Source organism: Entelurus aequoreus, linkage group LG22, assembly GCF_033978785.1.
Source record: "Entelurus aequoreus isolate RoL-2023_Sb linkage group LG22, RoL_Eaeq_v1.1, whole genome shotgun sequence".
In the NCBI taxonomy this organism is placed as follows: Eukaryota; Metazoa; Chordata; class Actinopteri; order Syngnathiformes; family Syngnathidae; genus Entelurus; species Entelurus aequoreus.
This window is the reverse complement of record NC_084752.1, coordinates 39,729,299-39,756,310: the sequence shown is the minus strand read 5'-3', so window position 1 is coordinate 39,756,310 and position 27,012 is coordinate 39,729,299. Positions and strand designations below refer to the sequence as shown.

Below are 27,012 nucleotides of genomic sequence, written 5' to 3'. Positions count from 1 at the left end.
AATGTAGGTTGGTTGCACGCTATAATTGTATATAATTGTGTGACGGGAGAAGCATTGGACTCTACAAGTTCCACTGAAAAAGTGATCTTGAGGTGAACATGAACAGAAGTGTTTATTTGAGCGCTGACAAAAAGCTCTTTTAGGCTGCAGCGACCCGAGACCAAAGTCTGGGACTTCTTGGAGATTTCATACAAATGCAGCATTTTTTAGGGGACAAAATAATCTGACTAGCTGGTGATATTACAAACAAAGGTAAGCCTGTTCATGACATACAAACTACACAAGCAGTGAAGTTGTCACGTTGTGTAAATGGTAAATAAAAAGAGAATACAACAAATCCTTTTCAACTTATATTCAATTGAATAGACTGCAAAGACAAGATATTTCATGTTCACACTCAGAAATTTGCTATTTTTTGCAAATAATCATGAACTTAGAATTCAATGGCAGCAACACGTTGCAAAAAAAGGCATTTTTACCAGTGTGTTACATGGCCTTTCCTTTGAACAACACTCAGTGAAGGTTTGGGAAGTGAGGAGACACATTTTTGAAGTGGAATTCTTTCCCATTCTTGCTTGATGTACAGCTTAAGTTGTTCAACAGTCTCCCTTCTCATATTTTAGCTGCCACACACGTTCAATGTCTGGACTACAGGCAGGCCAGTCTAGTACCCACACTCTTTTACTATGAAGCCACGCTGTTGTAACACCTGGCTTGGCATCATTTTAAGATTAAAGATTAAAGTACCAATGATTGTCACACACACACTAGATGTGGTGAAATGTGTCCTCTGCATTTGTCCCATCCCCTTGGGGAGCAGTGGGCAGCAGCGGCGCCGCGCCCGGGAATCATTTTGGTGATTTAACCCCCAACTCCAACCCTTTGTTGCTGAGTGCCAAGCAGGGAGGTTATGGGTCCCATTTTTATAGTCTTTGGTATGACTCGGCTGGGATTTAAACTCCAACCTACCGATCTCAGGGCGGACACTCTAACCACTAGGTTTTGCTGAAATAAGCAGGGGCGTCCATGATAATGTTGCTTGGATGGCAACATATGTTGCTCCAAAAGCTGTATGTACCTTTCAGCATTAATGGTGCCTTCACAGATGTGTAAGTTACCCATGTCTTGGCCACTAATACACCCCCATACCATCACACATGCTGCCTTTTACACTTTCACCCTAGAACAGTCCGGATGGTTCTTTTCCTCTATGGTCCACAGTTTCCAAAAAGAATATGAAATGTGGACTCGTCAGACCACAGAACACTTTTCCACTTTGTATCAGTCCATCTTAGATGAGGTCGGGCTCAGCGAAGCGTTTCCGGGTGTTGTTGATAAACGGTTTTCGCCTAGCATAGTAGAGTTTTAACTTGCACTTACAGATGAAGCGACCAACTGTAGTTACTGACAGTGGTTTTCCGAAGTGTTCCTGAGCCCATGTGGTGATATCCTTTACGCACTGATGTGGCTTTTTGATGCAGTACCGCCTGAGGGATCCAACAGCGTGCCAACTTCACTTGTTTTGGGTTTTGTATATGAAGATTGTCATCACCACAAAAGTTGATGAAGCCTTCCATTTCCTCCAGTAAGAGAGACTCCGCCCAAGATAGGCCCCGCCCCCCTCGACCGCTAAGCACTTATCTCCAGCTGCACACGCTCCACTGCTGCTCATCCTAATCTGCTCTTCAAAACAGAGTTCCCAAACACAAACATTGTGAAACAGTGGCCCTGCCGCTGCTCTCTGTTCCCAAACACAACTGGTCATGACATTCAGTATCAGAGACATTTCCCTTTTGGAGGAAGTATCGCTCGCCAGCTTTTCTTGACTTATTTCCTCTTGCCCGAGAGTAACCTCTTGTGTCTGCTAAAAAGTCTCTTTTTTTTTTAAATTGGCGGACGGACATGACTCTTCATGGTCTCTGAAATATAAATCAAAGTTATGTAAGTTTGGTTGACTTCCCAGAAATGAAGACTGCAGTTGAGTAGACATATTGTATACTTTAGAGATTCAGGCCGATACTCTGCACCGATATTTGCCATTTAGACCAACAGTACATCTGTATCAGCTTTTTTTTTATTTATTGGTATTGGCCTTTTTGTTTTTTTCCAACTTCAACAGAACTACATCAGCGGATACAATATATACACATATGATACTACATCAGCAGATACAATATATACACATGTGATACTACATCAGCAGATACAATATATACACATATGATACTACATCAGCAGATACACATATGATACTACATCAGCAGATACAATATATACACATGATACTACATCAGCAGATACAATATATACACATATGATACTACATCAGCAGATACAATATATACACATGTGATACTACATCAGCAGATACAATATATACACATATGATACTACATCAGCAGATACACATATGATACTACATCAGCAGATACAATATATACAAATGATACTACATCAGCAGATACAATATATACACATATGATACTACATCAGCAGATACAATATATACACATGTGATACTACATCAGCAGATACAATATATACACATATGATACTACATCAGCAGATACAATATATACACATATGATACTACATCAGCAGATACAATATATACACATATGATACTACATCAGCAGATACAATATATACACATATGATACTACATCAGCAGATACAATATATACACATATGATACTACATCAGCAGATACAATATATACACATGTGATACTACATCAGCAGATACAATATATACACATATGATACTACATCAGCAGATACACATATGATACTACATCAGCAGATACAATATATACACATGATACTACATCAGCAGATACAATATATACACATATGATACTACATCAGCAGATACAATATATACACATGTGATACTACATCAGCAGATACAATATATACACATATGATACTACATCAGCAGATACACATATGATACTACATCAGCAGATACAATATATACACAAGTGATACTACATCAGCAGATACAAATCAAATGACAGCAGTCATTTCCATTTGTAATAGAAGTGTTTAGTCCCACTTACAATGACAATAACAACAAATATTGTTGTTCATGAAGTGTGTACTTGTATTGTGTGTCTGGGTGGAGGTCCTGCTTTGGAAATAATTTGTACCCCTTTCAGACATTGCATTTAGTTCCCATTCAAACATCCACATGTTGCACAATGAGATGTAAGCAGAGGATCATGTTTGCATTCCTGCAACTTCCTGTTTGTACAAAATATATTTTTATTAGTATTTATTTAATGTACTAACAGCATTTCATGATTAATATTTATTAATGACGATTCCTAATAAATGACACTAGAATAAGCGCACATTTGGTTGGTAAATCATAGTGCGGGGGTTGGCAACCCGCGGCTCTAGAGCCGCATGCGGCTCTTTAGCGCCGCCCTAGTGGCTCTCTGGAGATTTTTCAAAAATGTATGAAGAATGGAAAAAGATGAGGGGAAAAAAATCTATTTTTTTGTTTTAGTATGGTTTCTGTATGAGGACAAACATGACACAAACCTCCCTAATTGTTATAAATCACACTGTTTATATTAAATATGCTTCACTGATTCGAGTATTTGGCGAGCGCCGTTTTGTCCTACTAATTTTGGCGGTCCTTGAACTCACCGTATAGTTTGTTTACATGCATAACTTTCTCCGACTTTCTAGGACGTGTTTTATGCCACTTCTTTTTCTGTCTCATTTTGTCCACCACACTTTTAACGTTGTGCATGAGTGCACAAAGGTGAGTTTTGTTGATGTTATTGACTTGTGTGGAGTGCTAATCAGACATATTTGGTCACTGCATGACTGCAAGCTAATCGATGCTAACATGCTATTTAGGCTAGCTTTATGTACATATTGCATCATTATGCCTCATTTGTAGCTATATTTGAGCTCATTTAGTTTCCTTTAAAGGCCTACTGAAAGCCACTACTAGCGACCACGCAGTCTGATAGTTTATATATCAATGATGAAATCTTAACATTGCAACACATGCCAATACGGCCGGGTTAACTTATAAAGTGACATTTTAAAATTCCCGGGAAATATCCGGCTGAAACATCGCGGTATGATGACGTATACGGGTGACGAAGTCCGAGTAACGGAAGTTATGGTACCCCGTAGAATCCTATACAAAAAGCTCTGTTTTCATTTCATAATTCCACAGTATTCTGGACATCTTTTGCAATTTTTTTAATGAACAATGAAGGCTGCAAAGAAGACAGTTGTAGGTGGGATCGGTGTATTAGCAGCGGACTACAGCAACACAACCAGGAGGACTTTGTTGGAGCGCTAGCCGCCGACTTCACCTTGACTTCCTACGTCTCCGGGCCGCCAAACGCATCGGGTGAAGTCCTTCGTCCTTCTGCCGATCGCTGGAACGCAGGTGAGCACGGGTGTTGATGAGCAAATGAGGGCTGGCTGGCGTAGGTGGAGAGCTAATGTTTTTAGCATAGCTCTGTGCAGTCCGGTTGCTAAGTTAGCTTCAATGGCGTCGTTAGCACAGCATTGTTAACCGTCCTCTTAATTAAATTTATATCTCATGACACATGTAATATGGCTTTTCATTTTTTGCGGCTCCAGACAGACTTCTTTTGGTTTTTTTTGGTCCAATATGGCTCTTTCAACATTTTGGGTTGCCGACCCCTGTCATAGTGTAACGACCTGGAATGACACTTTATGTGTGGTGTTGGAGTTGTCCCACTTTTTGTGTGTCTGTAAACGCATCACTGGCTAAGTGCCATATGTGCATGTGTTGGCGCAAGTGAGAAAGAGCGAGCGGGTGCTGTTGATGTAACAAAGTTGCTTTTGGTCTGGTTTGTACTGCAGAAAATGACCACTTTTACTAGATATCCATTTTTTGACTAATGTTTTGGTGATGTGTTTATGGCCGACAATAAATGATAAATGGGTTATACTTGTATAGCGCTTTTCTACCTTCAAGGTACTCAAAGCGCTTTGACAGTATTTCCACATTCACCCATTCACACACACATTCACACACTGATGGCGGGAGCTGCCGTGCAAGGCGCTAACCAGCAGCCATCAGAGGCAAAGGGTGAAGTGTCTTGCCCAAGGACACAACGGACGTGACTAGGAAGGTAGAAGGTGGGAATTGAACCCCAGTAACCAGCAACACTCCGATTGCTGGCACAGCCACTCTACCAACTAAAGACTTTAGCTCAGTAAAGTGATGGATGGAAGTCATGTCCTCAAATCATCTCGACAGACGTTACAATATTTGAACAATGATGACGAAAACTGTGTTCTCTGTCGTGTCCGTGTGTCGAAAATTGTTATGCGCTTATTTTTTTATTTGATTTTGTGATAGATTTGCTGTGCGTAGAGGACGCTTGAGCAGTGCACAATTGCACAGGCGCGCACCTTAGAGGGAACGTTGGGGTGGAGTATGTATTCATTTGTAATGAGAAACAGTTAAATTAACCCCCACATTTATTAAATGAATGAAAATGTGTGCAAAACTGGACCAGAAGTGATTGGTAGTTAAGGAGCTTTGCGCCTAGAACAATCCGGATGGTTCTTTTCCTCTTTGGTCCGGAGGACACGACGTCCACAGTTTCCAAAAACAATTTGAAATGTGGACTCGTCAGACCACAGAACACTTTTCCACTTCGTATCAGTCCATCTTAGATGAGCTCAGGCCCAGCGAAGCCGACGGCGTTTCTGGGTGTTGTTGATAAAACGGTTTTCGCCTTGCATAGGAGAGTTTTAACTTGCACTTACAGATGTAGCGACCAACTGTAGTTACTGACAGTGGGTTTCTGTAGTGTTCCTGAGCCCATGTGGTGATATCCTTTACACACCGATGTGGCTTGTTGATGCAGTACCGCCTGAGGGATGGAAGGTCACGGGCTTAGCTGCTTACGTGCACTGATTTCTCCACATTCTCTCAACCCTTTGATGATATTACGGAGCGTAGATGGTGAAATCCCTCAATTCCTTGCAATAGCTGCTTGAGAAAGGTTGTTCTTAAACTGTTCAACAATTTGCTCAGGCATTTGTTGACAAAGTGGTGACCCTCGCCCCATCCTTGTTTGTGAATGACTGAGCATTTCATGGAATCTACTTTTATACCCAATCATGGCACCCACCTGTTCCCAATTAGCCTGCACACCTGTGGGATGTTCCAAATAAGTCTTTGATGAGCATTCCTCAACTTTATCAGTATTTATTGCCACCTTTCCCAACTTCTTTGTCACGTGTTGCTGCCATCAAATTCTAAAGTTAATTATTATTTGCACAAAAAAAAAGTGTATGAGTTTGAACATGAAATATGTTGTCTTTGTAGCATATTCTACTGAATATGGCTTGAAAAGGATTTGCAAATCATTGTATTCCGTTTAAAGAGAGGAACCACCACCCCTTCTTTAAAAAGGGGAACCGGAGGGCGTGTTCTAACTATCGGGGGATCACACTCCTCAGCCTTCCCGGTAAGGTCTATTCAGGTGTGCTGGAGAGGAGGCTACGCCGGATAGTCCAACCTCGGATTCAGGAGGAACAGTGTGGTTTTCGTCCTGGTCGTGGAACTGTGGACCAGCTCTATACTCTCGGCAGGGTCCTTGAGGGTGCATGGGAGTTTGCCCAACCAGTCTACATGTGTTTTGTGGACTTGGAGAAGGCATTCGACCGTGTTCCTCTGGAAGTCCTGTGGGGAGTGCTCAGAGAGTATGGGGTATCGGACTGTCTGATTGTGACGGTCCGCTCCCTGTATGATCAGTCCCAGAGTTTGGTCCGCATCGCCGGCAGTAAGTGGGACACGTTTCCAGTGAGGGTTGGACTCCGCCAAGGCTGCCCTTTGTCACCCATTCTTTCATAACTTTTATGGACAGAATTTCTAGGCGCAGTCGAGGCGTTGAGGGGATCTGGTTTGGTGGCTGCAGGATTAGGTCTCTGCTTTTTGCAGATGATGTGGTCCTGGTGGCTTCATCTGGCCAGGATCTTCAGCTCTCGCTGGATCGGTTCGCAGCCGAGTGTGAAGCGACTGGGATGAGAATCAGCACCTCCAAGTCCGAATCCATGGTTCTCGCCCAGAAAAGGGTGGAGTGCCATCTCCGGGTTGGGGAGGAGACCCTGCCCCAAGTGGAGGAGTTCAAGTACCTCGGAGTCTTGTTCACGAGTGAGGGAAGAGTGGATGGTGAGATCGACAGGTGGATCGGTGCGGCGTCTTCAGTAATGCGGACGCTGTATCGATCCGTTGTGGTGAAGAAGGAGCTGAGCCGGAAGGCAAAGCTCTCAATTTAGCGGTCGATCTACGTTCCCATCCTCACCTATGGTCATGAGCTTTGGGTTATGACTGAAAGGACAAGATCACGGGTACAAGCGGCCCAAATGAGTTTCCTCCACCAGGTGGCGGGGCTCTCCCTTAGAGATAGGGTGAGAAGCTCTGCCATCCGCGGGGAGCTCAAAGTAAAGCCGCTGCTCCTCCACATGGAGAGGAGCCAGATGAGGTGGTTCAGGTATCTGGTCAGGATGCCACCCGAACGCCTCCCTAGGGAGGTGTTTAGGGCACGTCCGACCGGTAGGAGGCCACGGGGAAGACCCAGGACACGTTGGGAAGACTATGTCTCCCGGCTGGCCTGGGAACGCCTCGGGATCCCCCGGGAGGAGCTGGACGAAGGGGCTGGGGAGAGGGAAGTCTGGGCTTCCCTGCTTAGGCTGCTGCCCCCGCGACCCGACCTCGGATAAGCGGAAGAAGATGGATGGATGGATGGATGGATTCCGTTTATATTTACACCTAACACCATTTCCCAACTCCTATGGAAACGGGTTTGTAGGTAAAAAATGTCATCATCAAATCCTTAGGAGTGGCCATAACTGCTATGTGGCTCTCAAAGAAAACAAGTTTGACTGCCCAGATTTAAATGAACTAAAGGTAGTACAGCCAAAGAAATAAAAAACCCACAAAGTTCACTGAAAGAAATCCATGCAGTCTTTTTGGTTTCAGTATTCTTTCACAGTCAATGTAATCCCACTCATAGGAGCCAATGAAAAGCTCGTCAACTAGCATGACTCCATTCTTTTGGGAGGAGTGTGTCATAGACGACACTACTGAGCAGGTGTGTGTGTGTGTGTGTGTGTGTGTGTGTGTGTGTGTGTGTGTGTGTGTGTGTGTGTGTGTGTGTGTGTGTGTGTGTGTGTGTGTGTGTGTGTGTGTGTGTGTGTGTGTGTGTGTGTGTGTGTGTGTGTGTGTGTGTGTGTGTGTGTGTGTGTGTGTGTGTGTTTTCAGGACACGGCTAATAATAGTTTAGTATCAGGAGCATTGTGTACTAGTCTGTGTTAGGGTCACGGTCATGGCAGATATTATGTGCAGAGATGTAGGTCAGGGTTCTTGGCTTGCTGTTCTCCTTTCTAAGTATAGGGGGGGGGGGAGGAATTCCAAATAAAGCAGGGGTGGCCACACTTTTTCAGCAGGCGAGCTACTTTTCAATGTACCAAGTGGAGGTCATCTACCTCATTCATATATATCATTTATATTGATGAAAGAGAGGTTAACAAGTTAAAGGTGTGTCATGATAATACAAGCATGTTTAACATACCTTTCTTTCATGCAGACAAGAATATAAGTTGGTATGATTGTGATGACTTGCATTGATTGGAATCAGACAGTAGTGATGATAACCTCCACATTTTACAATGAAGTCCTCCTTTCTGTCCAATACCACATGAAAGTGCTTCCATACTCCTTTTTATGCACTTTACAAGAAATACAAACTCCCTAGCCTGCTAGCTTGTGCGCGCTAGCTTTCTGAGACTCTTACTTTGTTAGCGCAGGCAGGATGAAGCAGGGCTTTTATTGTGAAGACAGGATCTGTGCAGGCGGTCTTTAGAGTTTTGACGGCAGGTATGTTGAAATAAAAAGTGTTTCTCGCCTGCCTGTCGGTCGTTTTTTTCTCAATAATGATGTGGCAGCAGCCAGTGTCATCTCACAAGACCCTCGCGTGCCGTGAATGTCAATCAAGTGACCAAAGTCACGTCTTGGTGAAGATTGATGATCGCTCATTTTTAGGTCTATTTTTTGAACGCCTGTCTGGCGATGGACTGACACACCCTCCACCCTCCACCGCTAGCTGGACATCCACGTAATGATGTAAAGCAGACCTGGGTAAATGAAGGCCCGGGGGCCACATGCGGCCCGTTAAGCTTTTCAATCTGGCTTGCCGGGCATTCCCAAATCATTTTTTAATATCTTTAAGATGTAAAGTGTAGCTGCCATTATGATGTGCACTCATGTTTTATAATGACCGCAAGTCTTCAACTATACTAAGTAGGGATGTCCGATAATATCGGCCTGCCGATATTATCGGACGATAAATGTGTTAAAATGTAATATCGGAAATTATCGGTATCGTTTTTTTTATTGTCTGTATCGTTTTGTTTTGTTTTGGTTTTTTTTGTTTTTTTTTATTAAATCAACATAAAAAACACAAGATACACTTACAATTAGTGCACCAACCCAAATAATCTGGTTCCTACATGATATATCAATTAATATCAATATAGTCTGCAAGGGATACAGTCCGTAAGCACACATGATTGTGCGTGCTGCTGCTCCACTAATAGTACTAACCTTTAACACTTCGTTTTACTCATTTTCATTAATTACTAGTTTCTATGTAACTGTTTTTATATTGTTTTACTTTCTTTTTTATTCAAGAAAATGTTTTTAATTTAGTTATCTTATTTTATTATTTTAAAAAAAAAGTACCTTACCTTCACCATACCTGGTTGTCCAAATTAGGCATAATAATGTGTTAATTCCACGACTGCATGTATCGGTTGATATCGGTATCGGTTGATATCGGTATCGGTAATTAAAGAGTTGGACAATATCGGAATATCGGATATCGGCAAAAAGCCATTATCGGACATCCCTAATACTAAGTCTTTCTATGCTTGGAATCTGTGCTTTTGCATGATATTTTAGTGACTAGTGTTGTCCTGATACCAATATTATTTTGATACCTTTCAGTACTTTTCTAAATAAAGGGGACCAGAAAAAATTGCATTATTGGCTTTATTTTAACAAAAAAATCTTAGGGTACGGCGGACCGGTACTTTTCAGAGGCGGTATGGTACCGAATATGATTAGGGCTGCAACTAACGATTAATTTGATAATCGATTAATCTGTCGATTATTACTTCGATTAATCGATTAATAATCGGATAGAAGAGACAAACTACATTTCTATCCTATCCAGTATTTTATTGAAAAAAACTGGCACCATACTTATTTTGATTATTGTTTCTCAGCTGTTTGTAAATGTTGCAGTTTATAAATAAAGGTTTAGTAAAAAAAAAAAAAAAAATTAAAAAAAATTATTAAAAAATAAAAAAAACCTCTGCGCATGCGCAAAGCATAGATCCAACGAATCGATGACTAAATTAATCGGCAACTATTTTAATAATCTATTTTAATCGATTTAATTGATTAGTTGTTGCAGCCCTAAATATGACTCATTAGGATCGCGGTACTATACTATTACCCGTATACCGTACAACCCTTCTAGTTACTATGGTAATCTACCTCACAGAAGATCAGACGAGGCACCAAGCAGTGTGGGTGTGGCTTGATTGTAAAATATGTCGATTGAGAGGGGGGTGTGACGTTCTTATGTTCTCAATATTCAGGTTTTTATCGTTCATAGAAAAATTTAAAATTCCATTCCGTTCATAAGGCGGTCTGTCATAACATTTTTAGCATTCAATTAGACTTTATTGTGAGGTTTTGTATTAGTTTTCCTAAAAAATAGATATACCGGCCCCCAGAAACTAAATTTGGCCCCTGGGTCAAAATAATTGCCCAGGCCTGATCTAAAGAGTAGTTGAGTAAAAAGAGCATTTAACACCACATGGCTGGGAGGCCTGAGAGCCTTAACGTGGACCCCGACTTAAACAAGTTGAAAAACTTATTGGGGTGTTACCATTTAGTGGTCAATCGTACGAAATATGTACTGTACTGTGTAATCTACTAATAAATATGTACTGTACTGTGTAATCTACTAATAAATATGTACTGTACTGTGTAATCTACTAATAAATATGTACTGTACTGTGTAATATACTAATAAAAGTTTCAATCAATCAATCAAGCCACCTGGGAGATTACTCCATAGTCAACTTGAAACATTGCGTGGCATTGTGAGGCACGTTAGGCAACTCCGATCAAGACGGTGCACACCCTTCTTTCTCAGCCTTATCTCTGCTTGTCACAGGTGTGAAAACCCACGTGTGTTCAAGCTGGGCCTGATCTCAGGGATCTGGTGGGCGCTGGCTCTGCTCTGCTGGATCAGCGACAAGATATTCTGTGAAATGTGGTCGTCGGTCAACTTTCCCTACCTGCACTGTGCCTGGTAAGCTCACACTCAACCAACAAGCATGGACGTACGCCAGGGACGAGCAGAATAATCAGGGAATTCTGATGAGTTTGGCAATTTCATTGTTGCTTCATTTGGTGTTCAACCCATGAAGACAAAAATGAAAGTGAGCAGAAGTTCAGTCTCGTGGTTTGAGACAAAAAAAACAATAACATGCTGGAAGCTGGCAGTGGGTAAACCGAGAGAAAATAGAGGGCAGCAAACAATAACAAAAGTCAACAGAACCTGTGGATAAACAGGAGGGGACAAAAGCAGCACTAACTTGTCCGGCTTGATTTAAGAGGGGACATAAGAGAGAGAAAATAGAGAAGAAAATCAATAACACAATTCAACAGCAGCTACAACAATAAAAACATATTGCTTAGTATTGCTTGGTTCAGCTTAGTTTAAGAGGGGACAACACAAATGGAGATTAAAAGCCTTAAAAACAATAGTAGCGTTGCCTTCTAGTGCGTGGTTTGGTTTAAGAGGGGACATCAAAATGGAGATTAAAAACAAGCAACAGCAATAACAACATTGCCTCTTGGTTTAAACAGTGAGCATATATAAATAGAGAGAAACAATCAATGAACGACATTAGTAGCATTGCCTTCTAATGCTTGGTTGGAATTAGGAGGGGACAACAAAAAAGGAGATTAAACTAATAAAACAACAAGCAACAGCAATAACAACATTGCCTCTTGGTTTAAACAATGAGTATATATAAATAGAGAATAAAGTCCAATGAGTAACAATAGTAGCATTGCTTGGTTGAGTTTAGTTTAAGAGGGGACAACAAAAATGGAGATTAAAAACAAGCAACAGCAATGACAACATTGCCTCTTGTTTTTAACAAAATAGAGAGAGAAAAAGTCAATGAACATCAATAGTAGCATTGCCTTCTAATGCTTGGTTGGAATTAAGAGGGGACAACAAAAATGGAGATTAAAAACAAGCAACAGCAATAACAACATTGCCTCTTGTTTTAAACAAAATACAGCAAGGGTCACCAACGCGGTGCCCGCGGGCACCAGGTAGCCCGTAAGGACCAGATGAGTAGCCCGCTGGCCTGTTCGAAAAATAGCTCAAATAGCAGCACTTACCAGTGAGCTGCCTCTATTTTTTAAATTGTATTTATTTACTAGCAAGCTGGTCTCGCTTTGCCCGACATTTTTAATTCTAAGAGAGACAAAACTCAAATAGAATTTGAAAATCCAAGAAAATATTTTAAAGACTTGTTCTTCACTTGTTTGAATAAATTCATTCATTTTATTTACTTTGCTTCTTATAACTTTCAGAAAGACAATTTTAGAGAAAAAATACAACCTTAAAAATGATTTTAGGATTTTTAAACACATATACCTTTTTACCTTTTAAATTCCTTCCTCTTCTTTCCTGACAATTTAAATCAATGTTCAAGTAAATAAAAATGTTTTATTGTAAAGAATAATAAATAGATTTTAATTTAATTCTTCATTTTAGCTTCTGTTTTTTCGACGAAGAATATTCGTGAAATATTTTTTTAACTTATTATGATTAAAATTCAAAAAAATTATTCTGGCAAATCCACAAAATCTGTAGAATCAAATTTAAATCTTATTTCAAAGTCTTTTGATATTTTTTAAAATTTTTGTTCTGGAAAATCTAGAAAAAATAGTCATTTGTCTTTGTTAGAAATATAGCTTGGTCCAATTTGCTATATATTCTAACAAAGTGTAGATTGGATTTTAACCTATTTAAAACATGTCATCAAAATTCTAAAATTAATCTTAATCAGGAAAAATTACTAATGATGTTCCATAAATTATTTTTTAAAGTTTTTATCTTCTTTTTTTCGGTTGAATTTTGAATTTTAAAGAGTCGAAATTGAAGATAAACTATGTTTCAAAATTGAATTGTCATTTTTTTCGTGTTTTCTCCTCTTTTAAACCGTTCAATTAAGTGTAAATATCATTAATTATTAATAATAACATAGAGTTAAAGGTAAATTGAGCAAATTGGCTATTTCTGGCAATTTATTTAAGTGTGTATCAAACTGGTAGCCCTTCGCATTAATCAGTACCCAAGAAGTAGCTCTTGCTTTCAAAAAGGTTGCTGACCCCTGAAATAGAGAGTGGAAAAAGTCAATGAACTTCAATAGTAGCATTGCCTTCTAATGCTTGGTTGGAATTAGGAGGGGACAACAAAAATGGAGATTAAACTAATAAAACAACAAGCAACAGCAATAACAACATTGCCTCTTGGTTTTAAACAATGAGCATATTTAAATAGAGAATAAAGTCCAATGAGTAACAATAGTAGCATTGCTTGGTTGAGTTTAGTTTAAGAGGGGACAACAAAAATGGACATTAAAAACAAGCAACAGCAGTAACAACATTGCCTCTTGTTTTAAACAAAATAGAGAGAAAAAGTCAATGAACATCAATAGTAGCAATACATTCTAATGCTTGGTTGGAATTAGGAGGGGACAACAAAAATGAAGATTAAACTAATAAAACAACAAGCAACAGGAATAACAACATTGCCTCTTGGTTTAAACAGTGAGCATATATAAATAGAGAAAAAAAATCAATGAACAACAAGAGTAGCATTGCTTAGTTTAAGAGGGGACAACAAAAATGGAGATTATAAACAAGCAACAGGAATAACTCTTGGTTTAAACAGTGGACATACTGTATATAAATAGAGAGTACAAATCAATGAAGAACATTGCTTGGTTTAAGAGGGGACAACAAAAATGGAAATTATAAACAAGCAATAGGAATAACAACATTGCCTCTTGGTTTAAACAGTGGACATATATAAATAAAGAGAATACAAATCAATGAACAACATTGCTTGGTTTAAGAGGGGACAACAAAAATGGAGATTAGAAACAAGCAACAGGAATAACTCTTGGTTTAAACAGTGGACATACTGTATATAAATAGAGAACACAAATCAATGAACAACATTGCTTGGTTTAAGAGGGGACAACAAAAATGGAGATTATAAACGAGCAACAGGAATAACTCTTGGTTTAAACAGTGGACATACTGTATATAAATAGAGAGAATACAAATCAATGAAGAACATTGCTTGGTTTAAGAGGGGACAACAAAAATGGAGATTATAAACAAGCAACAGGAATAACTCTTGGTTTAAACAGTGGACATACTGTATATAAATAGAGAATACAAATCAATGAAGAACATTGCTTGGTTTAAGAGGGGACAGAGAGCAAGTGGACATTTCCCAAAGGAGGGCAGAAAGAGAAAGTTAAAGAGAATAAGTCTGACTGCTTTGATGTTGCCTCACCTCTGCTTCTTAGTCCTGTGACCACACCCAAATGTCATCCCCAGGATGAGTTTGAAGCCTGCTGACCTTGTGTTCCCTGTCACTGTGTAGGCACATCCTCATCTGTCTGGCCTCCTACTTGGGCTGCGTCTGCTTCGCCTACTTCGACGTGGCCTACGAGGCCCCCGAGCGAGGCCCCGTCATCATGTTCTGGCCCAACGAGAAGTGGGCCTTCATTGGCGTCCCTTACGTCTCCTTCCTCTTCGTGCACAAGAAGTCCACTATCAAGGTGACTTAAGGTCGCCTGCGCACTTTCAGGTTGCTCACCTGGATGACGCAGGTGGTCTTTATTACCCAGCAGTGCTTCTGCCAGCAACATGTGCCACTAGCCATGTGGCGCTCCTATCCTACCATGCTGGAAACAACGCATGTGATGGTCCATGAAAGTATTACGCATTTGATGCTTCAGTCCACGTGGTTTACCTGCCACGGGAACTCAGTATTCCACTGCCTCGCATCTCTTGGGTGCAGTCAACCAGCATTAGTGACAACAATGCACTGCTAACTGCTATCATGCAACTCTGTTGTTAGTCCCAGCATGCGATTGGAATGCTGTTTACTTTAGGAATAACCCATATATTAGAGAACAATGAATGAAGAGCCATGTAACCAACGTTGAATGTACTGGAATATGTACTGAAGGTTCATAGATATCCTTTTAGTGACAAATAGCAGACAACATTTCAGGTCAATATGGGTTTTTGTTTTTTATTACTTCTTAAGCTAGAAGTAACTTTCTAATCCTCTTTTTTGTTTGATTTATTGATCCTACCATGTTCTCTAGGGCAGTCTTTTTCAACCACTGTGCCGCGGCACACTAGATGCAGTCTGGTGTGCCGTGGGAGATTATCTAATTTCACCTATTTGGGTTTAAAATATTTTTTGGAAACCAGTAATTATAATCCGCAAATGATGTGTCGTTGTTGAGTGTTGGTGCTGTCTAAAGCTAGGCAGAGTAACCATGTAATACTCTTCCATATCAGTAGGTGGCAGCCGGTAGCTAATTGCTTTGTAGATGTCTGAAACAGCGGGAGGCAGCGTGAAGGTAAATAGGTATCTAATGCTTAAACCAAAAATAAACAAAAGGTGAGTGCCCCTAAGAAGAGGCATTGAAGCTTAGGGAAGGCTATGCGGAACCAAACTAAAACTGAACTGGCTACAAAGTAAACAAAAACAGAATGCTGGACGACAGCAAAGACTTACTGCGGAGCAAAGACGGCGTCCACAATGTACATCCGAACATTTTTTTTTTTTTTTATTGAAGTATTTATTTCAAACCTGCACAGTACAACAAAACATTTTATTTATTTTTTTTTTTTTACATTTTGGCAGAGACATTTATGCAAGGCTTGAAAAGGGGTTGGATGAAGCAGATGCTTATAATATCCCAACCCCTCTCACTCATTCCACGTTTAACATAAACAATATAATACAAGAACAATACTATACAAACAAAAAGAAGAAAAGCTCCTGTACACTAACAATACAATAGTACCACTGTTACTTTGATACAACATGACATGACAGTCTACAATGTCCCCACAAAGAAGGATTAAAAACAACTGAAATATTCTTGATTGCGTAAACAAAGTAGACGCGGGAAATGTCGCTCAAAGGAAGACATGAAACTGCTACAGGAAAATACCAAAAAAAGAGAAAAAGCCACCAAAAATCGGAGCGCAAGACAAGAACTAAACAGCAAAAAACTCCAAATAAGTCCAATGAGATGTGACAGGTGGTGACAGTACACCTACTTTGAGACAAGAGCTATAGTCGCGCATGCTTGGTTATGCTTTAAAGGCCTACTGAAATGAATTTTTTTTATTTAAACGGGGATAGCAGATCTATTCTATGTGTCATACTTGATCATTTCGCGATATTGCCATATTTTTGCTGAAAGGATTTAGTATAGAACAACGACGATAAAGATTGCAACTTTTGGTATCTGATAAAAAAAAAAGGCTTGCCCCTACCGGAAGTAGCGTGACGTAGTCAGTTGAACATATACGCAAAGTTCCCTATTGTTTACAATGATGGCCGCATGAAGTGAGAGAGATTCGGACCGAGAAAGCGACAATTTCCCCATTAATTTGAGCGAGGATGAAAGATTTGTGGATGAGTAAAGTGCAAGTGAAGGACTAGTGGGGAGTTGAAGCTATTCAGATAGGGAAGATGCTGTGAGAGTGACCTGATATTCAGCTGGGAATGACTACAACAGTAAATAAACACAAGACATATATATACTCTATTAGCCACAACACAACCAGGCTTATATTTAATATGCCACAAATTAATCCTGCGTGTTTGTTATGCTAGCTCCTAGCTCCTCTGCTAGCTCCTAGCTCCATAGAACACGCCAATACAATTCAAACACCTGATCAACACACACAATCACTCAGCCCAAAAGACCGTTCACCTAACCCAAGGTTCATAAAGTTTATATATTTTTAAAAAGTTACGTACATACGCAAAAAAAAGTTGCGCACATACGGTCAAGCGATCAAATGTTTAGCAGCCAAAGCTGCATACTCACAGTAGCACGTCTGCGTCTTTGTCATCCAAATCAAAGTAATCCTGGTAAGAGTCTGTGTTGTCCCAGTTCTCTACAGGCGTCTGTGTATCCAAGTCAAAAGTCCTCCTGGTTAGAGTCTCTGTTGTCCGAGTTCTTCCATCTTGACTGCATCTTCCGGGAATGTAAACAAAGAAGCGCCGGCTGTGTACTGTTGTGGCTGACTACGTTCGAAAAATACGTCCATTTCGCACCGACAACTTTCTTCTTTGCTTGCTCAGCTTCTTTCTCCATAATGCAATGAACATAATTGCAACAGATTCACCAACACAGATGTCCAGAATACTGTGGAATTATGAAATGAAAACAGAGCTTTTTCGTATTGGCTTCAATGTGGAAGGCATACCCGTGTTCCCCGGTCTACGTCACGCGCATACGTCATCCTCAGAGGCGTTTCGAACCGGAAGTTTAGCGGCAAATTTAAAATGTCACTTTATAAGTTAACCCGGCCGTATTGGCATGTGTTATAATGTTAAGATTTCATCATTGATATATAAACTATCAGACTGCGTGGTCGGTAGTAGTGGCTTTCAGTAGGCCTTTGAAGTCATATCCAACACTTGTGATGACTTTTTACTGTCAACTGAGTTTCGTTTTTTACTGATTTCTGCTGGTGGTGTGCCTCCGGATGTTTTCAACGCAAAAAAATGTGCCTCGGCTCAAAAAAGGTTGAAAAACACTGCTCTAGGGTGTGTTCAGTATTTTAGATGGTATACTTACAAAAAGTACAGCACATGTGTGTGAACAAGCCAAAATCCAACTGGATGCTAAAGGAAAGAAAGATGCACAATCCTCCTATGCACATGTTCATGCCAGGGATGCCCAAATGTGGCCCGTTGGCACATATTTATAGTGGCGTCTTGCAAGCTGCACAATCATGGACGCCAGGACCGCCAGCCTACACTGTTAAAAAAAGTCAGCAGATTTTACTGTAAAAAAAACCCAACAACTGGCAGCTCAGTTGCCAGAAGTTGAAGGTAAAATCATCATTTTGACATTTTAAAAACAGCGAACGTAGATTTTACGGTAAAAAAGTAGCAGCTCAGTCGCCAGAATTGTGCAGTAAATATAAAAGTGGTACTGTTTGTGTAAGTTGTAGTCATGCAGTTTGTGTAAGTTGTAGTCATGCAGTTTGTGTAAGTTGTAGTCATGCAGTTTGTGTAAGTTGTAGTCATGCAGTTTGTGTAAGTTGTAGTCATGCAGTTTGTGTAAGTTGTAGTCATGCAGTTTGTGTAAGTTGTAGTCATGCAGTTTGTGTAAGTTGTAGTCATGCAGTTTGTGTAAGTTGTAGTCATGCAGTTTGTGTAAGTTGTAGTCATGCAGTGTGTTTAAGTTGTAGTCATGCAGTTTGTGTAAGTTGTAGTCATGCAGTTTGTGTAAGTTGTAGTCATGCAGTTTGTGTAAGTTGTAGTCGTGCAGTTTGTGTAAGTTGTAGTCGTGCAGTTTGTGTAAGTTGTAGTCATGCAGTTTGTGTAAGTTGTAGTCATGCAGTTTGTGTAAGTTGTAGTCATGCAGTTTGTGTAAGTTGTAGTCATGCAGTGTACAAAACAAACTGGCAGCTCAGTCAAAAACAACAGTTGTTCCATTTACAGTCATGCGGTGTAAAAACACCAACAAATGTAAGGTATAGGGATGTCCGATATTGGCTTTTTGCCGATATTGTCCAACTCTTTAATTACCGATACCGATATCAACCGATATATGCAGTCGTGGAATGAACACATTATTATGCCTAATTTGGACAACCAGGTATGGTGAAGATAAGGTACTTTTTAAAAAAATAAGATAAATACATTAAAAACATTTTCTTGAATAAAAAAGAAAGTAAAACAATATAAAAACAGTTACATAGAAACTAGTAATGAATGAAAATGAGTAAAATGAAGTGTTAAAGGTTAGTACTATTAGTGGAGCAGCAGCACGCACAATCATGTGTGCTTACGGACTGTATCCCTTGCAGACTGTATTGATATATATTGATATATAATGTAGGAAGCAGAATATTAATAACAGAAAGAAACAACCCTTTTGTGTGAATGAGTGTAAATGGGGGAGGGAGGTTTTTTGGGTCGGTGCACTAATTGTAAGTGTATCTTGTGTTTTTTATGTGGATTTAATAAAAAAAACAAGAAAAAAAAACAAACAAAAAAAACGATACTGATAATTTAAAAAAAACGATACCGATAATTTCCGATATTACATTTTAACGCATTTATCGGCCGATAATATCGGCAGACCGATATTATCGGACATCTCTAATTATTATGCCTAATTTGGGCAACCAGGTATGGTGAAGATAAGGTACTTTTTAAAAAAATGAATCAAATAAAATAAGATAAATAAATTAAAAACATTTTCTTGAATAGAAAAGAAAGTAAAACAATATAAAAACAGTTACATAGAAACTAGTAATGAATGAAAATGAGTCAAATGAAGTGTTAAAGGTTAGTACTATTAGTGGAGCAGCAGCACGCACAATCATGTGTGCTTACGGACTGTATCCCTTGCAGACTGTATTGATATATATTGATATATAATGTAGGAAGCAGAATATTAATAACAGAAAGAAACAAACCTTTTGTGTGAATGAGTGTAAATGGGGGAGGGAGGTTTTTTGGGTTGGTGCACTAATTGTAAGTGTATCTTGTGTTTTTTATGTGGATTTAATTAAAAAAAAAAAAAAAAAAACATTAAAAAAATGATACTGATAATAAAAAAAACCGATACCGATAATTTCCGATATTACATTTTAACGCATTTATCGGCCGATAATATCGGCAGACCGATATTATCGGACATCTCTAATTATTATGCCTAATTTGGACAACCAGGTATGGTGAAGATAAGGTACTTTTTAAAAGAATTAATAAAATAAAATAAGATACATAAATTAAAAACATTTTCTTGAATAAAAAAGAAAGTAAAACAATATAAAAACAGTTACATAGAAACTAGTAATTAATGAAAATGAGTCAAATGAAGTGTTAAAGGTTAGTACTATTAGTGGAGCAGCAGCACGCACAATCATGTGTGCTTACGGACTGTATCCCTTGCAGACTGTATTGATATATATTGATATATCATGTAGGAAGCAGAATATTCATAACAGAAAGAAACAACCCTTTTGTGTGAATGAGTGTAAATGGGGGAGGGAGGTTTTTTGGCTTGGTGCACTAATTGTAAGTGTATCTTGTGTTTTTTATGTGGATTAAATTTTTAAAAAATTAAAAAAAACGATACTGATAATTAAAAAAAACGATACCGATAATTTCCGATATTACATTTTAACACATTTATCGGCCGATAGTATCGGCAGACCGATATCATCGGACATCTCTAGTAAGGTACAATTCCGGTGACTGAGCTGCCAGGTTTATTTTTATTTTCTATTAATCAGTCCAACAACGCCATAATAATACAATTCCAATTCCAAAACCAAACCCGGCCCGGCAACATTCAGAGTAGCAATCAACAGAGCATCTGAGAGGACACACAAACAATCCAAAATTATTTTTAATCATAAAATCTATAGATTTTTGTTTTCTTTTTACAGGTTAACTAGTTGCATTTATATTCAGGAACCCCTGCTCTAGGGTCAAGTCGAGACTTTTTGACGCCCACGTCCTGTAATGAAAACCAAAAGGCTTTGAAATGTAGCATCCTGCACACGTCTGACCTGGCTGGCTGGGTCCAGTTTGAAAGCCAGCGGATAAAAACATCTCTAGGAGGAGCTGCTTACTGAACAACAGCAGGAAATGGCCAACATCTGCAGAAAATGACATTTTTGAATGTTTTTCAGGTTAGAAATGTACAAACTACAAAAGCAGTGAAGTTGTGTAAATGGTAAATAAAAAGAGAATACAACAAATCCTTTTCAACTTACACTAGTGTTCCAAAGTTTGGGGTCACATGTAAATGTCCTTATTTTTGAAGGAAAAGCACTGTACTTTTCAATGAAGATAACTTGAAACTAGTCTTAACTTTACAGAAATACACTCTATACATTGCTAATGTGGTAAATGACTATTCTAGCTGCAAATGTCTGCTTTTTGGTGCAATATCTACATAGGTGTATAGAGGCCCATTTCCAGCAACTATCACTCCAGTGTTCTAATGGTACAATGTGTTTGCTCATTGGCTCAGAAGGCTAATTGATGATTAGAAAACCCTTGCGCAATCATGTTCACACATCTGAAAACACTTTAGCTCGTTACAGAAGCTACAAAACTGACCTTCCTTTGAGCACATTGAGTTTCTGGAGCATCACGTTTGTGGGGCTCAATTAAACGCTCAAAATGGCCAAAAAAAGAGAACTTTCATCTGAAACTCGACAGTCTATTCTTGTTCTTAGAAATGAAGGCTATTCCACTAAATTGTTTGGGTGACCCCAAACTTTTGAACGGTAGTGTATGTTCAATTAATAGACTGCAAAGACAAGATATTTCATGTTCACACTGAGAAACTTTGCAAATAATCATGAACTTAGAATGTAATGGCAGCAACACATTGCATAAAAGGCATTTTTACCAGTGTGTTACATGGCCTTTCCTTTTAACAACACTCAGTAAAGGTTTGGGAAGTGAGGAGACACATTTTGGAAGTGGAATTCTTTCCCATTCTTGCTTGATGTACAGCTTAAGTTGCTCAACAGTCTCCCTTCTCATATTTTAGCTGCCACACATTTTCAATGTCTGGACTACAGGCAGGCCAGTCTAGTACCCACACTCTTTTACTATGACTGTTGTAACACCTGGCTTGGCATGGTCTTGCTGAAATAAGCAGGGGCGTCCATGATAACAACATATGTTGCTCCAAAAGCTGTATGTACCTTTCAGCATTAATGGTGCCTTCACAGATGTGTAAGTTACCCATGTCTTGGCCACTAATACACCCCCCCTTTTAATCCGGATGGTTCTTTTCTGTTTTTTTTCCAGAGGACACGACGCCCACAGTTTCCAAAAACAATTCCTCAAGTCTTTTTTGCCACTTGTGCCAGCTTTTTTGAAACATGTTGCAGGCATCAAATTCCAAATGAGCTAATATTTGCAAAAAATAACAAACTTTACCAATTCCAACATGAAATATCTTGTCTTTGCAGTCCATTCCATTGAATATAAGTTGAAAAGGATTTGTTGTAGTCTCTTTTTATTTAGCATTTACACAACTTCACTGCTTTGGGCCTCTGTACATAAAAGATGCAGATTTGTACATCAACTGAGTTAGACACACTGCTGTGCGACAATAACTACGATCTTATATTTATTTCTACATGAGGCTAAATTCCTCACATGGTTAAAAATCAGTGTTTGGCTCGCGGATCTTTGGCACATTCTCACTTTGGCCCTTGCAGGCAAAATGTTTGGGCAGCCCTGGTTTATGCTAATCTTCCTGGCGTTATGAATGCATCAAGACCATTTTTTTTAATTATTTTTTTGTATGGGTAACATATTCAGACAGATTTTACTGTCATTATTTGGCTGAAAATGAAGTGAAAGTCTATTAGGGATGTAAAAGGGAAACATTGCTTTAAAGCTAACATGGTCACCAAAACCTCCCGTCCAAATAACGACATAGGAAGACGAATGATGAAGGATGAGGATGAGGAGTAGAATGAATGAATGAATGCTTTTGATAGCCTATATTTACTTCCTTTGTATTGCCAAATGCTCTTCTATTTTTCAACGTGGCCTCCAGAAGTCCTGGACAGTATTGGCAATGTGAGCACATTCGTATTTATCAAGTGTTTATAAGGTAAGTTGTTCTTTTTCTTTCGTTGGCAGCACAAAAGAAATATTTATTTTCATAATTTATGCTGTTTTATAAACAAATATTTGTAATAGCATATATAACATTGGTACTTTTTTTATGCAATAAATTGAGCCAATTGAGTTCGCCTGGTGTCTTTTGTCCACTAGGGGGCAGACTTGTTCCACTTCGTTGATTTACAGTGGATTATCTTTTTTTGTTTGTTGATTTTCAGACACAAGTGACATAAGTTGTGTAGCATACATCAAATGCTGTTTTCCCATCAACTAGTCCGGGGGTCGGCAACCCGCGGCTCTAGAGCCGCATGCGGCTCTTTAGCGCCGCCCTAGTGGCTCTCTGGAGATTTTTCAAAAATGTATGAAGAATGGAAAAAGATGAGGGGAAATTTTTTTTTATTTTTTTTTGTTTTAGAATGTTTTCTGCAGGAGGACAAACATGACACAAACCTCGCTAATTGTTATAAATCACACTGTTTATATTAAACATTCTTCACTGATTCAAGTATTTGGCGAGCGCCGTTTTGTCCTACTTATTTTGGCGGTCCTTGAACTCACCGTATAGTTTGTTTACATGTATAACTTTCTCCGACTTTCTAGGACGTGTTTTATGCCACTTCTTTTTCTGTCTCATTTTGTCCACCACACTTTTAACGTTGTACATGAGTGCACAAAGGTGAGTTTTGTTGATGTTATTGACTTGTGTGGAGTGCTAATCAGACATATTTGGTCACTGCTTGACTGCAAGCTAATCGATGCTAACATGCTATTTAGGCTAGCGATGTGTACATTTATGCCTCATTTGTAGCTATATTTGAGGTCATTTAGTTTCCTTTAAGTCCTCTTAATTACATTTATATCTCATGACACATGTAATATGGCTTTTAATTTTTTGCGGCTCCAGACAGATTTGTTTTTGTATTTTTGGTCCAATATGGCTCCTTCAACATTTTGGGTTGCCGACCCCTGAACTAGTCGAATACAAATATAATAAGTCAAGTAAGAAACCACAGGTAGCCTTAGAGAGATATAGCAACACACAAGCACACAAAAGACTCATCAACCACCCACACTTCAATTGTGTTTCAATCAGGGTTAAAATGGAGATCCGTCTCGTTCCTAGAACAACCAATCAATGTCAGCCTGATCGTCTCCAGTTTCAGAATGAATGATCTTTTTGTAGAAATAATACTATATACTGGATTTGTAAGATTTTAAAAAGCTACATCCTTTTAGCACCAAATACTAGAATATACCCCAATTTTCTATATTATTTTTTTCAGGGCAGTCCAAACTTAGTCCACAAATTCAACAAGGCGGGGGCCTTTTTGATACTTTTCATTTTCCAAACCAACACAATATATAAATTATTTTTTCAACCTTTATAGTTCCCCTCAAATTTAATCCCGGGACACGGAAGAGTCCCAGTCAAAAAAAAAACTTTAAAAATAAGTAATATAATAATTTGTAATTTTTTTCTTTATTTTATCCAACGCTTAAAAGTGAATCACCTAATTCAATATTGTAATAACGTGACTCGAACCCTTATCAAAGTGTTACTGTTCAAACTGTGTGTAATGTTACACTGGCCCAAAATATTACATATACTTCTTAAATAAAACATCTGCCTTGTTTTTAATGAATACTTAGACCTACTACACTACTGTGTTTAATGATGTCATTATGGTGGTACTTAATGAATACTTAGGTCTACTACACTACTGTATTTAATGATGTCATTATGGTGGTACTTAATGAATACTTAGGTCTACTACACTACTGTATTTAATGTTGTCATTATGGTGGTACTTAATGAATACTTAGGTCTACTACGCTACTGTATTTAATGTTGTCATTATGGGGGTACTTAATGAATACTTAGGTCTACTACACTACTGTATTTAATGATGTCATTATGGTGGTACTTAATGAATACTTAGGTCTACTACACTACTGTATTTAATGATGTCATGGTGGTACTTAATGAATACTTAGACCTACTACACTACTGTATTTAATGTTGTCATTATGGTGGTACTTAATGAATACTTAGGTCTACTACACTACTGTATTTAATGTTGTCATTATGGTGGTACTTAATGAATACTTAGGTCTACTACACTACTGTATTTAATGTTGTCATTATGGTGGTACTTAATGAATACTTAGGTCTACTACACTACTGTATTTAATGTTGTCATTATGGTGGTACTTAATGAATACTTAGGTCTACTACACTACTGTATTTAATGTTGTCATTATGGTGGTACTTAATGAATACTTAGGTCTACTACACTACTGTATTTAATGTTGTCATTATGGTGGTACTTAATGAATACTTAGGTCTACTACAGTACTTTAAAAAAGTGTCTTTTTTCTCAGTACCTGTATTTAATTTCCTTATCAAATGAATACAATTTTTTATTTTTTTAATTAATTTTTTTTTTATTTTTATCGAACTGCTGCACCTGCCAGCGAAGGCCTCTCGTCTCACTTTAAAAAAAACAAAAATTTTATTAATAAAAACTGCTATAGTGAATAATTATTTTATAAAGATATAGACAATTAATAATTATTTAAGTACATGTAATTGTACACCAATACATTCTTAATGATGATTATTTATCAGTTAAAAGCATAATGATGTCAATAAAGTCCCCGGCTGAGGAAGTCCCGCCCCCTGGGACCAATCCGCAGCCTCATTGGTTTCCGCCCGCGTCAATCAAACCGCCGTGTCAAACATTGTGCTCAAATAGAAACTCGTCATTTTTCATCTTTGCTTGAATTCTGCGGCTTCGTCTCGCCCTCCGACAACACCTCTGCTCGTCAGACATCTTTTTACACGTTCTCCTTCCAACTACACCTCTGCTCGTCAGACATCTTTTTACACGCTCTCCTTCCAACTACACCTCTTAACGGACATATTTCACACCGGCGAGTGAGAGCTGGCGACGACAAGACGTCCCAATCGCTCCTTTTTGGAGCTGAAACACGGACGCTGGCTGGAATGAGACGTCGAACGTCGATAAAAGGTTGTGTTTGCCACTAAGCGTCCGTCGCTCGTCCAACCGTCGACGTGATTGTTGGCTGTTGGGACGCAAACATGATGTCGGGGAAGCATTTCAAGGCTCAGGAAGTGAGCTGCTGCATCAAGTACTTCATCTTCGGCTTCAACATCATCTTCTGGGTAAGTGCTGGCTGGTATCTTGGTGTCCTCACTTAGCATTCTCCCTTTAACACCTGAAGATGATGTGGTAGAGGTGAACGGCACCGTGTCCCCCCCCCTCTCGGTGAGCTGTGGAGTCCCCCAAGGCAGTATATTGGGACCTTTACTGTTCCTAATATACATAAACGACATGTCATCGGCATGTGACTGTGAATTGTTTTTGTTTGCGGATGACTCTGCCCTGCTGGTATCCGGCAAGGACAAGTCACAGGTGGAGAAAATCCTCAGTGCTGAGCTCTGTAGAACCTGCACCTGGCTCGCTGACAACAAGCTATCCATCCACTTGGGTAAAACAGAATCCATCCTGTTTGGGTCCCACATCAAACTTAAGAGAGTCAATCACTTCACCATAAAAGTAGGTGACAGTGTCATCACCAGGAAAGATGAGGTCACCTACCTAGGTTCCATTCTAGAGGCTAACCTTTCCTGTGATAAAATGGCAACCAAGGTAATCAAAAAGGTTAACCAACGAACGAGATTTCTCTACAGAATTTCCTCTCTGGTCAACAAAAACACCTTGAGGATTCTGGCGGGAACTCTCGTTCAACCCTTTTTCGATTACGCATGCACTTCCTGGTACCCTAGCACCTCCAAAACCCTCAAATCTAAACTCCAAACATCTCAGAACAAGCTAGTCAGGTTACTTCTAGACCTCCACCCCAGATCCCACCTCACTCCTACCCACTTCTCTAAAGTGGGCTGGCTCAAGGTG

General features: G+C 39.1%; 2 protein-coding genes across 2 annotated transcripts in view; both read left to right on the top strand.

Annotated features, from left to right (window-relative positions):
- Window positions 1-23,188, top strand: part of LOC133639689 (alkaline ceramidase 2-like) — a 46,513-nt gene extending 23,325 nt beyond the window's left edge. Inside the window, exons 5-6 of the mRNA XM_062033212.1 lie at window positions 11,267-11,404; window positions 14,795-23,188. Of these exons, the coding sequence (XP_061889196.1) occupies window positions 11,267-11,404; window positions 14,795-14,981 (325 nt within the window). The 3' untranslated portion in view covers window positions 14,982-23,188. The remainder of the gene's footprint in view (window positions 1-11,266; window positions 11,405-14,794) is intronic.
- Window positions 23,189-25,809: 2,621 nt separating this feature from the next.
- LOC133639686 (tetraspanin-5) overlaps window positions 25,810-27,012 on the top strand; it is a 43,547-nt gene continuing 42,344 nt past the window's right edge. The window contains exon 1 of the mRNA XM_062033209.1: window positions 25,810-26,261. Within this exon, the coding sequence (XP_061889193.1) occupies window positions 26,178-26,261 (84 nt within the window). The 5' untranslated portion in view covers window positions 25,810-26,177. The remainder of the gene's footprint in view (window positions 26,262-27,012) is intronic.